We start from the raw sequence: 17682 nt of genomic DNA, 5'->3' as shown, positions 1-17682 counted from the left end.
TAAAACGGAGGGAGTAATATTAATGCAAAAGAAAATCAATTCAACACTAAGAATAACAATAATATTGAATATTTATTTTTTAGTTTTACATAGATTTAGACAATTAAAATACATGATCTAATTTTACTTTCTTTTAATATTTAGTCATGTAATTAATGCTTACTAAACTTATTTTAGCATGTTTTAGTACTTTAAATGATGATCAATTTCATAATTACTTATTAATTTGCAATATTTCTTTTAAGAAAAATTATTATTATTTTTTTGTTGGATATTTTAGGGTAATCAATCATATCATAATTACTTTTATTTTCTTGTGAAATAACTTAGATAGTTGCATTATGGTAGGACTAATGAAATATTTGAAGTACAAGTAGATTATATGTTTCTATGAGTACTTTTTCGAAAAAACCCGAACATCTGAAAAAATCCGAAAAATCGAGTTTTGCACGGGAGGAGCAAACACATTGATGTGAAATTTCATTTCCTGAGAGATCTCACAAAGGGATAAGATCATTGATGTTGTCTACGGCAAAAGTGAAGACCAAGCTGCTGATATTTTAACCAACCCTCTCAATCATGCAACAGTAGTGAAGCTTCTTGATTACTAGGAAGCGGGAAGATTCGTAGTGTCTGTTAAGAGTCCTGGTAGTCATGGGTTTATGGGTTTTATGAGTACCAGAAAACTCTTAGTAAAACTCTTAGAGAGTTGTGCGGTAATAATTTTTCTTCGGTTGAAACAAAATAGAAGAAGAAGTTATTCACATTGTTTCGTGCATGTGCATAAACAAGTTATGTACTTTCACTTTGATTAATCTATACTAGAATTCATAAAATGATATTGACTTCAATTTTCAAACAAATTCACTAGATTTCTTACTTTTTTCATCCAATGATTAATTAATGTAGCCGACAATCATTTCATGAATTTTACATACTTTTGTATGTAAATAACCCACTTACTACTTTATAAATGATTCATTTTTGGATAATAACAATTGTTGAATCTCAATGCGATAGAAGCATGAAGTTTTAAAATTTATTTTAAGGTGTGATTGTATTATCAATATGTAATGATCCTGCAGTGACCTCAAGTTATTTATGACTTTATAGGACAGACAGTTCGAACATCGGATCGTTCATTTGAGTTTTATACGGATTTTTCTCGCTATAGAAGTTCTTAAGCGAGAGGGGTGATTTTAGTCAGCATTTGAAATTCAGGTATCAAATGCGATTTTCGTCGGTTCCATCAACTCCTAAGGCCAATTTGGGCTAGTGGCATGGTTCGTTTGGGCCTCAAGGCTTTCGATGCAAATTTATGTCAATAGGTATTTCAACTGTAATGTTTTGACCAAAGTTTGTCTTCAGTCAATTTCTTTTACCAGCATTCTTGTTAAATGTACTTGGATGTGTTTTGCACTAAATTCCCTTTTTATGTTATCCAAAAAATATGAATTTACCTTGTTGGAACTTATATACCTTTTTGAAATAAGACTTGAAGACTTTAAATTCTCCTTTAAATATTGATTTATATCAAACTCTTTCGTCACAAAGAGTTATATTCTTTTGTATTTTAGTAAGTTTTAGTCACATATATCTCTTTCTCCTCTATTTTTCATATTATTTTTTTGATATGACGTGCTTGAAACACAGTTTTACATAAATTGAGAGGTTCCTATATTAGTTTGCGTATTAATTCAAACATTGTTGGAGACAATGGGTAATCATAAATATAAATGTCTTCAACAAATATCATTGCAAACTGCAAAGTACAAGAATTAAATAGCATAATTGAAACAAAATAATAAATAACAAAAAAAATTAAGGAAAGGACTTTGATAAATATCTGAAGATAATTCATCTAGAAGACATTTGGTGAGATATTTGCATCATCTGATGGAATCTGTGAGGAGGATGAAGCTCCATTTTCAAGCTGCTCCAAATGTTCGTTCAATTTAAATTCACCAGATATAAGCCATGCTTCCAACTTCTTTACATCACGTACATTCAATTGATCTATGGACTCCCACCAACCTAGATCTCTAGCCTCATTCATTCGATCTAATTTTTCATTTGCAATTTTTTCTCTTTCGTCCAATTCGTTTAGAATATCATAAAATTGACTTACTTTTTTGCGTGCTTCTGCAGCAACAAGGCGGTCACTTGAACTTAAATTTGCTGTAGGATTTATAAAACGATCAATGACCACATTAGAGGTTGGACTACTAAAGGAATAAGGTATACCTTTCGGTGAAGACATAACAATTCCAAGAGCGACATCACATTCTCTAACAAGTTCACAAGCTTTTTTGTATAAGCCAGAACGTCGTTTAGAGAATGTGGTGAGTCGAGCAGATTCATTCTCTATTTTCGCCAATGAAATTTTTTGGCGTCCTGCCGTCTTCTTATGCTCCATGCTTGAATATACTAAAATATGCTATTAGTTAATTCTCTCTTAAAAATATGTGTACTAAAAAGAGGAAATATAATGCATATTTATATACAGAAATTTCACATTGGTCATTAAATTATTTGTCAAATATCCCAATAAAAGCAATTTTTTCTTGATACTTGAAGTTACTAAGGAAAATTTTTATTAATGTTATATTCCAAATTTTATTTTATAATAAGATAAATTAATCTAAAAGTTAATTTAAATAGGTAAGTTGGTGTTTAATATTCTAGATGAAATTTATCAATTTGTAATTAACTATAGTGAATATATTTTACCAATACTAGAATATTTTGGTTATTTTATAGTAACTTAATAAAATTTTGCACCTGCTCAAATAAAAATAATCTACTATTTAACTTGAAATTAGAAAATATATTAATGTACTTACTATTTAAAAATAATAGATCCCTCAAAATTAATGTTCATTTAAAAGGAATAAACCTGAATAAGTCAAACACTCAAACTAATAATTAGTAAATTTATAATGGTATGCGTAATTCATTTATCATTTATTTTTTGCAGGTATGCGTAATTCATGTATTATTTAATCTTTGCATACTAATTATGTAATTTAAGTGTATTAGGTAGAAGAAGTTAATAATGCAAACTTTTAATAGTGTTAAAAGTTTGTAAATTAACCCTTGTCTTTTGTGTTAAAGTTAGATCCTTTTATTTTATCAATTCCAAACTTTTAAGGGGTAGATTATTGTGAGGGATAACAACATATAGTCTCGGAATTAAAATATGATGCCACTTAATTTATTTTTAGTTGTCCAATTCGAGATAACTTATTGTGTGATTAATAATTAATATCGGGATAATTTATCTTTACCTATAGACTGTATATACTTTATAGTAATCTCATCATATTTTATCATGGGATAAACTCACTAAACATCAAAATTACCCTTCATACTTTAAATTTGTTTTGGTCTATTTCAGTTTCCTTCACTACTAAAAAAAGGCCAAAAAGAGACCGAAAAAGAGACCTCAACGCTAGGTCAATAAAATGCAGGTCACTTTTTTACAGACACCTCATGAGGTCGCCAAACGGAGACCTCACGAGGTCACCAACAAATTATCTGATTTTTTACAAAAACGAGACCTCATGAGGTCACTATTGTATTATTTAATTTAATTTTATATTTTTTATATAGAGACCTCATGAGGTCACAAATTTATTATATTATTTAATTTTATATTTTAATAAAGAGACCTCATTAGGTCGCTAAGATATTATTTAATTTAATTTTATATTATTTTAAAGGAGAGACCGTATAAGGTCTCTTTTCTGCATTTATTTTTAGAGACCTCGTAAGGTCTCCATAATGAAATTTACGGAAAATATAATGCAGAAAAGAGACCTCATGAGATCTCTTTTATGCATTTATAAAATGTAAAATGTTAATTAGAGACATGATGAGGTCTCTATTATGAAATAGCTGAAAAAATTAATACAAAAGGGACTCTTTTCTGCATTTATAAAATAGAAAATGGTAAATAGAGACCTCATGAGGTCTCTATAATGAAATATCTGGAAAAATTAATGCAAAAAAGTGACCTCATGAGGTCTCTATTATGAAATATCTGGATAATTAATGCAAAAAAGAGACCTCATGAGGTCTCTTTTTCTGGAAAAAAAACTGGCAGAAAATTATTATTTCTGCGGCTTCTCATCACCTATCATTTTAATTCAGTAACCAAATCAAATCAATTGCAACTCACTTCAACACAATTATATATTAAACAAAAGCCATGGTATCCATAAGTTATATAATACATTCCAACGTTATCATGTATTCACAAAACAAATAATTCCCATCACAATATTATAAAGTTAACAAAATGATCCATAATTGAGTGCAAAACCATTCTCTGCAACAAAACAAATATCAAATATCAATATGTTGTTGCTGTTGCTTCCTGCTGTTGCTGTTGGTGTTGCTTCCTGCAATTTCAATCCCAACATCAAATTAATCAATTTAAAGAATATAAACTTCACAATAAGTAAGTAGTTGTGATAAAAAGGATTAATACTTAAACTTCTCTGGGACTTTGCCCTTCTCTTTGTAAGGCTTGACAAGCACCCTAGCATCACATACAAAATGAGGATTTCCTTTGGCAAGAATGGTCTTCACAGTCTCCGGATAAACAAATGTAACAAAACCAAACATCCTCTTTTGCGGATATGGAATCCTCACATCTTGAACAGGCCCATAAGTGCTAGAAAATCAAGAATAATAAGATTAAAGAAACCAAAACTTCAAAATGAGGGGAACAACTTTAATACATTGTTTTTTTCAAACCAATAATACCTGAAATTATTGGAAACATCCTCTTCTTTGAAAGTACTATCAGCTGGAAATGTCAAGTAAATTTGCCTTGAACGTGGATTTGTTATTCCAACTCCACCATTCAGTCCAAAATCCCCTCTTTCAAAACGACTTCTGCTCAATTTGTGCATGTCATCACCCATCATCAATGCAGCAGCTGCCCTGTAGAAATTTCACATCAAGAATCAGTCCAAAGTTCCAAAAAAATTTTAATACCATAAAAACAGTAAGAAGAAAAGAGGGGGGTGACGTTCAAACCTTGGGCTTTCAGCAGACTGCAACTGTTGCTGCTGAAGAAAGTTCATGCATTTGTTAGCAGCCATGGGAGAGAGAGGAAAGTTAGAAGAAGCCATGAGCTGAGAAGCTGTGGCTAGTCTTTGCTGGTGAGCAGACTTAGATCTGAGATGTTCTTGTCAATGTTCCATCATCTCAAACTTGTTTGGTGACCCAACTTCACCTTCACCAGGCCCAGCACCATGAAGGAACCTACAACTACTTCCATTCTTGCGGCGCGACCTCCACCTGCTGAAGCACGACTGCTGGCGGCGGAGAGCTGGCGATGAGCGATGAGAGAGAGAGGGACGATACATCGAGAGAGGGTCGATACAGAGAGAGAGGGTCGACGAGAAAGAGAGACGATACAGAGAGAGGGTCGACGAGGTCAGTGAGAAAGAGAGAGAGGCGGTCGACGAAAAATTAAGAGAGAGGAAAGAAAGAGAGCTATTTTAATTTTGGCTAGGTTTTTGGTTTTGTTTAAGAGACCTCATGAGGTCTCTAATTTTATGAGAATTAGATTAAAAATTTAAAATTTTTAAATAAGTGAGGTAAAAAAAATATTCATTAAATTGACCTCACGAGGTCTCTCCTACATTAAAAAAATAAATAAAAGATATTAATTTAAATAGCGACCTCATGAGGTCTCTTAATATTGACCTATTTTTGAGGTCTCCATTTCTAGGTCTCTTTTTGGCCTTTTTTTAGTAGTGCTTTCTCCATGATAATTTCATGATTACTTTTAAATCTTTTTTAAATTTTGTTGTTATGTTGTTTTCTGATGAATCAAAAGGCTTTTGAAGAATCTTCATTGTATTTCAATCATTTGTAATTATAACACATCTGATCACAAAACGAAGAAAATCTGGTTCCAGTGCTAACGGAACGAACCACAGACCATAGGTGGGGTTCCATCGTTAAGGCCCAAATTTTTATAGTCTCTGATCCCACCCACAGTCAACCAATACGGTTTGTGGTTGGACCTACGAATGGTATGACTGATGGTAGGTGAGGGTTAGCAGCTTGCTAGAGGCAAATTGATGTTGTATCAACTTCAAACGGTTGTAATTCTTTACATAAAAGGAATTAGGTGGCACATGACCTACCAAAAGAAAAATAATTGAATCTTATTTCAACACCATCGAGTTTGCTAAAATTCCGTCTTAGAGTAAAAAGTTCTGCTTGTTTTAGTGAAGCCCTATCGAGAAGACTTAATGGATGACCCCTACCTATGGTTGGTAGGTCAACCCACGGATCGTAGGTCCCTCCGTGGGTGGACTTTGTCAAAATTAAGTGACGGTCTCCTTTCCCCTATGCGTTGGGCACTTGAACTACGTCGTTTGATTTCTAAAGTACATAGTTTTGGTAGTTTAAGCGTAGTAACTTGGTCAGATCTTTCCCTAAGCGATTCATTCACTAAAAAATCATCACACTTAGGGAAAAAAGGAGAAAAGAGGCGACCCAAACACTTCCAAGAAGGAAGCAGGGTTCATAACTTCCAGCCCTGAAATCATAGGATTTCCCTGTAGATTTCATCATCAGGTATGTGGAATTTCACTAGTGGGTTCATTTCATCTAGTAGGTCCCTAGAATTCAGTCAGATTACTGGTTCCCTTCATCATATTTAGACTAGGGTTTCTATAACTTTGGAAAATCATTGCGCTTTAGCTGTTCTAGTGTTTTTGATCAGATTATCATGTCTAGGTAACATCGTTTCTGAGTTATGCTCTATTCTGTTTATATGTTTGTTCAGATATATTATATATCTTGCATGTTCAATACTTTCCCAAGTACTAACGCATACTATGTGCTACATCCTTTTATGATGTAGGTTCAGGTACAACATCCATCTCATACATAGATAGGTTCTCGGTCTATACTCAACAACTTCAGTAGTGAGTCAATATACTTTGAGGAAACATACATGTTTTTGTATTTAGTCTTTCATTTCAGTTTAACTTTTTCAAGGCTAATCTGAGGGCAAACCAACTAGTTAAGTTATTAGAGGATTTTTGGACATAGGATTAGATTCAGCTTTAGATTTGAGTTTGATTTTTTTAGATATTATTGAACTCTTAGTATATTTCATATATTCAGACTAGTTAGGTAATCCCTGTTTTTAGTTACCGTTGTTTTGGTTTCTGCACAATATCTTTTTATTCAAATTGTTTTAGTATGCTTATGATATCATAGCTTCAGGGTTTGTTTGGGGTCACTCATGATACTAGGTCATGTGTTTACATCAAAGGGGTAGCCTCAAGGCATGAAAACTTGGTATCAGAACATTAGGTTCAAGAGTCATATGATGCCTAAAAGTCGCAGTAAGTAAAGTCTCTTTCATGGGTGTGAAGTGCACCACTGATAATGAGAGTGAGGCTACAAAGTGTTTTAGAAAGAACTTTACTTTCTGGCTATTATTATCGTGTGCGTGTGTATGATTTTCTTTCTAATTCATTGTCATGCGTTTCAGATCATGTCTCCTCGTAAAGCTTACTTAAGAAATCCTAATGCACGCAATTCTAAAGTAGTTCCTATAGTCTCAGATCATGAGGTTTTGAATGTAGAGTTTTGGAATGCGATTCATCTTTTGGCTCAGTGTATGACTACTAACCAGAACAATAGCACGTTCCAGTTTCTACTAATGCTAATGTTGGATCAGCAACAACCAAAGTTCAAGATTTTATTAGGATGTATCCTCCATAGTTTATAAGGTCGCAGATTGGTGAGGACCTACAAAACTTCATTGATGAAGTTAAGAAAATCTCTAGAGTGATGCAATTGACTGGTAATTATAGGGTAGAGTTGGCACCCTACTAGCTTAAGGATGTTTCTCACATATTGTACACTCTGTGGAAAGAAAACAAGAGTGTGGATGCAGATCCTGTAACTGGGGAGTGTTTTATTGGAGCTTTTCAGGACAAGTTCTTTCCAAGATATTTGAGAGAGGCTAAAGCTCATGAGTTAAAGAATTTCAGACAAGGTTAAATGATAGTCAAAGAGTACAAACTTAAGTTTACCCAATTCATTTATGTCATTGATCAATTCCTTTTTGTTCAGTTTATATGTTTATTTAGCTATATTTATATCTGGCATGCTCAGTACATTCCATGTATTGACGCAGACTCTATGCTACCTTCTTTCATGATGTAGGTTAAGATACTTAATATTCAGATCATTCATAGATCGATTTTCGATCTGTACCAAGCAGCTTTAGTTGTGAGTCTTCATACTTCGAGAATAACATACATATTTTACGTGTTTAGTCTTTCATTTGAGTTTTAATTTTTTCTAGAGTTAGTTGGGGCATGTCCTAGCAACTTTAGTTAGTAAAGGCTTTTTCAAACATATTATTAAGTTCATCTATAGATTTGAGCTTGATATTTCAATTATTATTGAACTTTTTGTATATTTCATATATATTCAATCTAGTTATGTATTCCCCACTTTCAGTTATCATTATTTTAGATTCTGCGTAGTATCTCTTTATTCAAATTAGTTTGGTATGATTATGATATGTCAATTTCAGAGTTATCTTGGTGTCACTTGTAATCTTAGATCTCGTGTTTACATCTGGAGGATAGCTCGGGGCGTGTTAGTAATTGGGAACTTCCTCTATTTATCATCCTTCTTTGTACCAATTTCCACTCCCATTTGACTTTACTTTGCTTTTGTTTTCTTTTGTGCTGTATATGATTATGATTGATGGTCTTACAAGCACAATTTTTTTTTTAATTTGACAAATATTTTATTGTGTTGTAAAATTTAAGACAAAAGAACAATATAAAGATAAAGAAAAAAAGAATATAAGACAAGAAGAATAATATAAGATAATTTTATTTTTTCCAAGTGTTTGAGTGTTCACAAAATCTTGAAGTGTGTACAATATGAACCTTTATGCCTCGATATATGCCTCTTTTTATAATTTTACATATAGGCATACAAAAGGTTAGTTATAAATATGAATATAATGGAGGAGGTTATGAAGATGAATGTTTACAAGAATAATGATCATAAAGACGGAGGTTATTTTCATAAAGAAGGGAAGTAATGTAGTAACTTCTTGGTGTAGTGAACATCCATACTATATAATTTAATAACACCCCCTAGATGTCTATAAATAATATGCCTCGCTTAAATCTTATGAGGAAAAATCCTCATGGTAAAAGATTCTGAGTGAAGAAAAAAGAGTACACACATCTTTTCATGAGCTTTGAATTTTGTCTCGTTAAAATTCATACCAGAAAAACCCAATTGGGGTAAAATCATGGTTAAGGAAAAGAATACAACACATATTTTTCTCCCTCGATAAAAATTATACTTGATATCTCGGATATGATGCATTCTAATCTTATATCACAACTTCTCAAATATTAATGTTGACAATCCTTAGTGAATAAGTTTATAAGATTATCACTTGTACGGGTCTTTGAACGTCTATCTCAAGATTTTGTTGAAGATCATGTGTGAAAAGAAATTTTGGTGAAATATGTTTTGTCTGATCTCCTTTGATTGTATCCTCCCTTCATTTGAGTTATATATATTATTTTAGTATATAGTGACAGGAATATTATCAAAAATAGGAAAATTACACATTTTGTGAATATGATAGACCTTGATTCCAACCAGAGACACTCCCAACTTACTTCATAGGTAAATATCATATTTACATGATCTGAAGAAGTGGTTAACAATGTTTGATTCTTTGAATGCCAAGATATTTTTGTGCCTCCATATGTTAACAAATAACTCATTTGTGATCAAGCTTCATGCCAATCAAATAATATTTTGCATCTACATGATCAAATCATTTTTGGCTCAGATATTGATCACCCAAATTTTATTAAAGCTCATTTTTTTCTTCTCAAAGAAAATAGGGATAGTGCCCAAATACCCCCTCATCCTATGCCCGAAATCTCAGAGACACACTTATACTATACTAAGGTCCTATTACCCCCCTGGACTTATTTTATTAATAATTTTTACCCCCTTTTTAGACTACGTGCCACTATCTTGTAGTCCCAACAATGGTTGACTTTTTTTTTTCAAACTAGTGCCACATAGGCTAAAAAGGGGTAGAATATTACTTATAAAATAAGTTTAGGGGGGGGGGGGTAATAGGACCTTAGTATAGTATAAGTGTGTCTCTGGGATTTCGGGCATAGGTTGAGGGGGTACTTGCGCATTTTCCCAAGAAAATAACATATCTTTTATGTGCTGAGTCACTTGCTTTGTTAGCTTTATGAAAATCCCTTCACATAACTATATATATATATATATATATATATATAACCAACAATTTATAAGTGCACCAATTGCACTAATACATGACATTTTTAATTATTTTCTTGAGGTTGAATAGTTTCTTTCCCTGTGTTAAGCAATCTTAGAATCATTGGATACTCAATGGATTTTTTTAAAAATATTTTAAATCTTTTAAGAATTTTGATATAACCTTCATCGTCTTATAAGACATGATAATTAGTCATTATACATATTCAAGTAATTCATATATTGCTAGACGGAAATAAGTCTTATGGCATCCACCACTAGAGAACATTTGTTCTTGAATAGTTGGAGGAACATTATTATTGTAGTATTTTTTTAGTTACATTCCTTAGCAATACTTATGAAAACTATAGCAGAAGCTAAAACTTATGTTTAACACAAGACTGAACAATAAAAATTTAAGAGATCCATGACACTATATCACTAGTCTTTGCATAAAGCTAATATAGGGCTACTTAATATGAAATAAATAAGGAGGACTCTCCAAGTGCTGATTGAAATAAACAATTCCTAAGAACTAACTAAAACAAAATCATGAAGTCCCCAAATTAGTAGAACTCGCCGAGTGCTGATTGAATGTTGCATTCCAACAAGCCACTAGTCTAGGCACGATCACCTAAATTTACATCATAAAAGGATGTTGCACAAAAATGTACGAGGTCAATTCGTGGACTGTACCGAATATGAAAGGGATTCCAACAAAATCATATAAAGTAATATATGGAAGAAAAGTGAAACAAGATTTCTAGAATCGTAGTCAAAAAAGGAATTTAAAAGAAAATTTTGAGTCCACGCATAAGTGTTAGTTTGAAACCATCTTTCAAAGTAGCTATATCAAGGTGAGTCTACATTAAAAAACCTTACTAAATCATTTACATAAAATAACATACTTTAAATGAACCAAACTATAACACCTCCAGAATTAAGACATTGAGATATAATATACTATTGATTTAGCATTCCTTTAGTTTGATGCTTATATATGATTGAGTTAATTAGTTTTCCATTGGTATTTGTATAATATAAGGGTTTTTTCTCGAGTCTCAGCCACGTCTATGATGTAGGCTCAGGTCGTGACACAATCTCTAGTGTATCCACCTTAGCTCATATTTTATGTTTCTTACCCTATCAAGTGGGACACTCTCTTTTTGGTGTGGGAGCAGATTTACTGCATATTGGAACTCACGTGGTTTATATCAGTTATTTTAGATACATCCCAAAATTTTTGGTTTTTCTAGATATTGCATTACCTAATATCATGGTAGTGAACTATTCTCATACTCAATACATTTTGAGTACCGACCGCATTTCATAATATAGATTTTGAAGCACATCCTTCTGGATGTGGTTAGTACAGGATCGCCTCACCTTGCACTTCTTTGGTGAACCCTCTTGCTTCGGGGACATAAATTTTATGAGTTTCAACTTTATTCCTTTTCAGTTTCAAATAGTAAAGAGCTATCTAAGGACTTGTCCTAGCAACTCATTTATGACTGAGACTTTTCACATAGTTTGTAGATTTTCGTGTATATTTTCTTTATAAGATTCTCTTTTACGATATGATGGATATTAAGACTTATTTCTTCCATTTAATTTATTCTGTTTATGTATGCTATCTTGTGTTATTCCATGTCATGTGGCTCTAGGCACCATGTCGCGTCTAGGTTGTAATCTTGGCGACATAAACATTAGAGTTTGAAATTTAATGTTTTCATTGATTTATATTTGTTGAAATTGTACCATTATCATAAACTTCGAATGGTTGATTCCTTATTGTCAACCAATTGAATTTCAAATATATATTTGTCAACTTCGACTTCTTGTCTTATCTTGACCAAAACTGTTCTTTCTTCTCATGGGATAAAGCTTTCAATTTTACATATAAGTATAGAAACTACCTTTTCTTTTAATCTTGATTTTCATCATCCTTCTACGGAGTACATATAGAACTAATTGTTTTCTTTGTCTCGATTTCTCTTTGTATGTGTAGTGTTTTTTTTATAGGAAAGAATTATCCTTTCTTTGCATAATTCAATTCTACCAAATTAAAATTTAAAAGAAAGGTCCACTTCTCTAAGTTTCAAATGACATGAGTTATCCTATACGAGAATTGTTCTTGATTTTTATGAGAAAAAGATGATGCTTCCGTTTAAACAAAAAAAAGAAGTTATTTACATTGTTTCGTGCATATGAATAAACAAGTTATGTACTTTCACTTTAATTAATCTATACTAGAATTCATAAAATGATATTGACTTCAATTTTCAAACAAATTCACTAGATTTCTTACTTTTTTCATCCAATGATTAATTAATGTAGCCGACAATCATTTCATCAGTTTTACACACTTTAGGATGTAAATAACCCACTTACTACTTTATAAATTATTCATTTTTGGATAATAACATTTATTGAATCTCTATGCGATAGAAGCATGAAGTATTAAAATTTATTTTAAGGTGTGATTGTATTATCAATATGTGATGATCCTGTAGTGACCTCAAGTTATTTATGACTTTATAGGACAGACAGTTCGATCATCGGATCGTTCATTTGAGTTTTATGCAAATTTTTCTCGCTATAGAAGTTCTTAAGCGAAAGGGGTGATTTTAGTCAGCATTTGAAATTCAGGTATCAAATGCGATTTTCGTAGGTTCCATCAACTCCTAAGGCCAATTTGGGCTAGTGGCATGGTTCGTTTGGGCCTCGAGGCTTCCAATGCAAATTTATGTCATTAGGTGTTTCAACTTTAATGTTTTGACCAAAGTTTAACTTCGGTCAATATCTTTTACCAGCATTCTTGTTAAATGTACTTGAATGAGTTTTGCATTACATTCCCTTTTTATGTTATCCAAAAAATATGAATTTAACTTGTTTGAACTTATAGAGCTTTTTGAAATAAGATTTGAAGACTTTGAATTCTCCTTTAAATATTGATTTATATCAAACTCTTTCGGCACAAAGAGTTATATCCTTTTGTATTTTAGTAAGTTTTAGTCACATATATCTCTTTGTCCTCTATTTTTCATAATTTTTTTTGATATAACGTGCTTAAAACATAGTTTTAGATAAATTGAGAGGTTTCTATATTAGTTTGCGTATTAATTCAAACATTGTTGGAGACAATGGGTAATCATAAATATAAATGTCTTCAATAAATATCATTCCAAACTACAAAGTACAAGAATAAAATAGCATAATTGAAACAAAATAACAAATAACAAAAAAAAAATTAAGGAAAGGACTTTGATAAATAATATTATATGAAGATAATTAGTCTAGAAGACATTTGGTGAGATATTTGCATGATCTGATGGAATTTGTGAGGAGGATGAAGCTCCATTTTCTAGCTGCTTAAGTGTTAGTTCAATGTAAATTCAGCCATGCTTCCAACTTCATTACATCATGAACATTCAATCGATCTATGGACTCCCACCAACCTAGATCTCTAGCCTCATTCATTTGGTCTAACTTTTCATTTGCAATTTTTTCTCTTTCGTCCAATTCGTTTAAAATATCATTAAATTGACTTACTCTTTTGCGTGCTTCTGAAGCAACAAGGTGGTCACTTGAACTTAATTTTGCTGTAGGATTTATAAAATGATTAATGACCACATTAGAGGTTTGACTACTAAAGGAATAAGGTATACCTTTCGGTGAAGACATAACAATTCCAAGATCTACATCACATTCTCTAACAAGTTCACAAGCTATTTTGTATAAGCCAGAACGTCGTTTAGAGAATGTGGTGAGTCGAGCAGATTCATTCTCTATTTTCGCCAATGAAGTTTTTTGGCATCCTGCTGTCTTCTTATGCTCCATGTTAGAATATACTAAAATATGCTATTAGTTAATTCTCTCTTAAAAATATGTGTACTATAAAGAGGAAATATCATGCATATTTATATACAGAAATTTCACATTGGTCATTAAAGTACTTGGCAAATATCCCAATAAAACAAATTTTTTCTTGATATTTAAAGTTATCAAGGAAAATTTATATTAATGTTATATTCCAAATTTGATTATATAATAAGATAAATTAATCTAAAAGTTAATTTAAATAGGTGAGTTGGTGTTTAATATTCTAGATGAAATTTATCAATTTGTAATTAACTATAGTGATTATATTTTCCAATACTAGAATCTTTTGGTTATTTTATAGTAACTAAATAAAAGTTTGCACCTGCTCAAATAAAAATAAATCTACTATTTAACATGAAATTAGAAAATGTACTAATGTACTTACTATTTAAAAATAATAGATCCCTTAAAATTAATGTTTATTTAAGAGGAATAAATCTGAATAAGTCAAACAATCAAACTAATAATTAGTGAAATTATAATGGTATGCATAATTCATTTATTATTTAGTATTTGCTGGTATGCGTAGTTCATGTATTATTTAATTTTTGCATAATAAATATGTAATTTAAGAGTATTAGGTAGAAGAAGTTAATTATGCAAACTTTTAATAGTGTTAAAAGTTTGTAATTTAACCCCTGTCATTTGTGTTAAAGTTAGTTCCTTTTATTTTATCAATTCCAAACTTTTAAGGGGTAGATTGTTGTGAGGGATAACAACATATAGTCTCGGAATTAAAATATGATGTCACTTAATTTGTTTTTTTGTTTTCCAATTCGAGATAATTTATTTTGTGATTAATAATTAATATCGGGTTTTTTGTGAGGGATAACAACATATAGTCTCGGAATTAAAATATGATGCCACTTAATTTGTTTTTTTTGTTGTCCAATTCGAGATAACTTATTGTGTGATTAATAATTAGTATCGGGATTGTTGTGAGGGATAACAACATATAGTCTCGGAATTAAAATATGATGCCACTTAATTTATTTTTTTGGTTGTCCAATTCGAGATAAGTTATTGTGTGATTAATAATTAATATCGGCATAATTTATCTTAACCTATAGACTGTGTAGACTGTATAGTAATCTCATCATATTTTATCATGGGATAAACTCACTAAATAACAAAATTACCCTTCATATTTTAAATTTGTTTTGCTGTATTTCAGTTTGCTTTATCCATGATAATTTCATGATTACTTTTGAATCTTTTTTAAATTTTGTTGTGTTGTTTTCTGATGAATAAAAAGGCTTTTGGAGAATCTTCATTATATTTCAATCATTTCTAATTATAACACATCGGATCTCAAAACGAATTTAATCTGGTGCCAGTGCTAAAGGAACGAACCCACAGACCGTAGGTGGGGTTCCATCGTTAAGGACCAAATCTTTATAGTCTCTGATCCCACGCATAGTCAACTAGTACGGTCTGTGGTTGGACCTACGAATCGTATGACTGACCGTAGGTGAGGGTTAGCAGCCAGTTAGAGGGAAATTGATGTTGTATCAACTTCAAACGGTTGTAACTCTTTACATAAAAGGAATTAGGTGTCACATGTCCTATCACAATAAAGATAATTGAAACTTCTTTCCAACGCCAACGAGTTTGCTAAACTTCCGTCTTTAAGTAAAAAAGTTTTTCTTGTTTTAGTGAAGCCCTATTTAGAAGACTTAATGGATGACCCCTACCTATGGTTGGAAGGTCAACCCACGGATCGTAGGTCCCTCCCTGGGTGGAATTTGTCAAAATTAAGTCACGGTCTCCTTTCCTCTATGTGTTGGGCACTTAAACTACGTCGTTTGATCCCTAAAGTACATAGTTTTTGTCAGTTTAAGCGTAGTAACTTAGTCAGATCTTTCCCTAAGCGATTCATTCACTAAAAATTCATCAAACTTAGGAAAAAAAGGAGAAAAGAGGCGACCCAAACACTTCCAAGAAGGAAGCAGAGTTCTTAAATTCTAGCCCCGAAATCATAGGATTTCCCCCTCGATTTCGTCATAAGGTATGTGAAATTTCACCAGTGGGTTCCTTTCATTTGGTAGGTCCCTAGAATTCAGTCAGATTATTGATTCCCTTCACCATGTTTATACTAGGGTTTCTATTATTTTGGAAAATCATTGCACTTTAGCTATTATAGTGTTTTTGATCCGATTATCATGTCTAAGTAACATCGGTTCTTAGTTCTTTGCAATGAACTCATGACCCTAGTTGTGTAGATTTATTTAGCTTATGAATTACGCTAGCTATATCAGATAACTAGATATACATGACTCAGATTTCGAATGTTTTAGTTTTAGTATTTAAAATGTTGCATTCTCAGTTAAGATGTCATAATATTGAGCTATTCTAGTATATTTCACTTATGTTATATTATATACATTCATAGTTGGGAGTAGGCTTAACACCGAGTTGGACTAGGATTCAGCGTACCCGTATAGTCCCAGAGTTACTTGCCCCGGTAGGTTTATAATTCGCCTTAGTTGGGAATTATAATTAGTGATCCCACCAGTCATGCGTTTATACCATTGACAAGATATATTGGGTCCTTTCGATGGGGCGTATAAATTAGAATCCATGTTTAACTCACGTTATTTTATGTTGGTTAATAGTAGTTCCCACAATCAAACATTATTCATTTTGACCATGTTTTCAGTTTATACTTAGGTTTTCAATCACAACGTCTTATCCATTATTTAGTACTTTCTCATTACGTTCAGTTTGGATTTTTAACATGTTATTATATACATTCATATCCAGTTATATCATTGTTCAGTTATGCTCTGTTCAGTTTATATGTTTGTTTAGATATATTATATATCTTGCATGTTCAGTACATTCCCATGTACAAACACATACTATGTGCTACATGCTTTTATGATGTAGGTTCAAGTACAACATCAATCTCACACATAGATCGGTTCTCGGTCTGTATTCAACAACTTCAGTAGTGAGTCATTATACTTTGAGGAAAACATACATGTTTTTCGTATTTAGTCTTTCATTTTAGTTTAACTTTTTCAAGGGTAATCTGGGGGCATGTCCCAACTACTTAAGTTAGAAGAGGATTTTCGGACATACGATTAGATTCAACCTTAGATTTGAGTTTGATCTTTCAGATATTATTGAACTCTTAGTATATTTCATATATTCAAACTAGTTGGGTATTCCCCGTTTTCAGTTACCACTATTTTGGTCTCCGCACCATATCTTTTTATTCAGATTGTTTTAGTATGCTTATGATATGACAACTTCAGGGTTTGTTTGGGGTCACTCGTGATACTAGGTCATGTGTTTACATCAAAGGGGTGGCCTCGAGGCATGAAAACTTGGTATTAGAACATTAGGTTCAAGAGTCATATGATGTTTGAAAGTCGCACTAAGTAAAGTCTCTTTCATGGGTGTGAAGTGCACCACATATAATGAGAGAGAGGCTACAAAGTGTTTTAGAAAGAACTTTACTTTCTG

At 31.9% G+C, this 17682-nt stretch overlaps 2 protein-coding genes across 2 annotated transcripts; both read right to left on the bottom strand.

Moving 5' to 3' along the window:
* Positions 1-1861: 1861 nt before the first annotated feature.
* LOC101247375 (agamous-like MADS-box protein AGL29) lies at positions 1862-2416 on the bottom strand. Its single transcript, XM_019216035.2, has one exon. The coding sequence runs from the start codon at positions 2414-2416 to the stop codon at positions 1862-1864; it is 555 nt and encodes a 184-aa protein (XP_019071580.1).
* Positions 2417-4354: 1938 nt separating this feature from the next.
* LOC101253233 (zinc finger CCCH domain-containing protein 53-like) lies at positions 4355-5290 on the bottom strand. Its single transcript, XM_010329068.4, has 4 exons — positions 5047-5290; positions 4771-4950; positions 4493-4678; positions 4355-4403 (listed from the first exon to the last, which is right to left on the bottom strand). Exons 1-4 carry the CDS (start codon positions 5139-5141, stop codon positions 4355-4357), a joined length of 510 nt encoding a protein of 169 aa, XP_010327370.1. The 5' UTR covers positions 5142-5290.
* Positions 5291-17682: the final 12392 nt, after the last annotated feature.

The sequence above is a fragment of the Solanum lycopersicum genome, chromosome 10 (assembly GCF_036512215.1).
Source record: "Solanum lycopersicum chromosome 10, SLM_r2.1".
Taxonomy (NCBI): domain Eukaryota; kingdom Viridiplantae; phylum Streptophyta; class Magnoliopsida; order Solanales; family Solanaceae; genus Solanum; species Solanum lycopersicum.
This window is presented reverse-complemented; position numbering and strand designations above follow the sequence as displayed.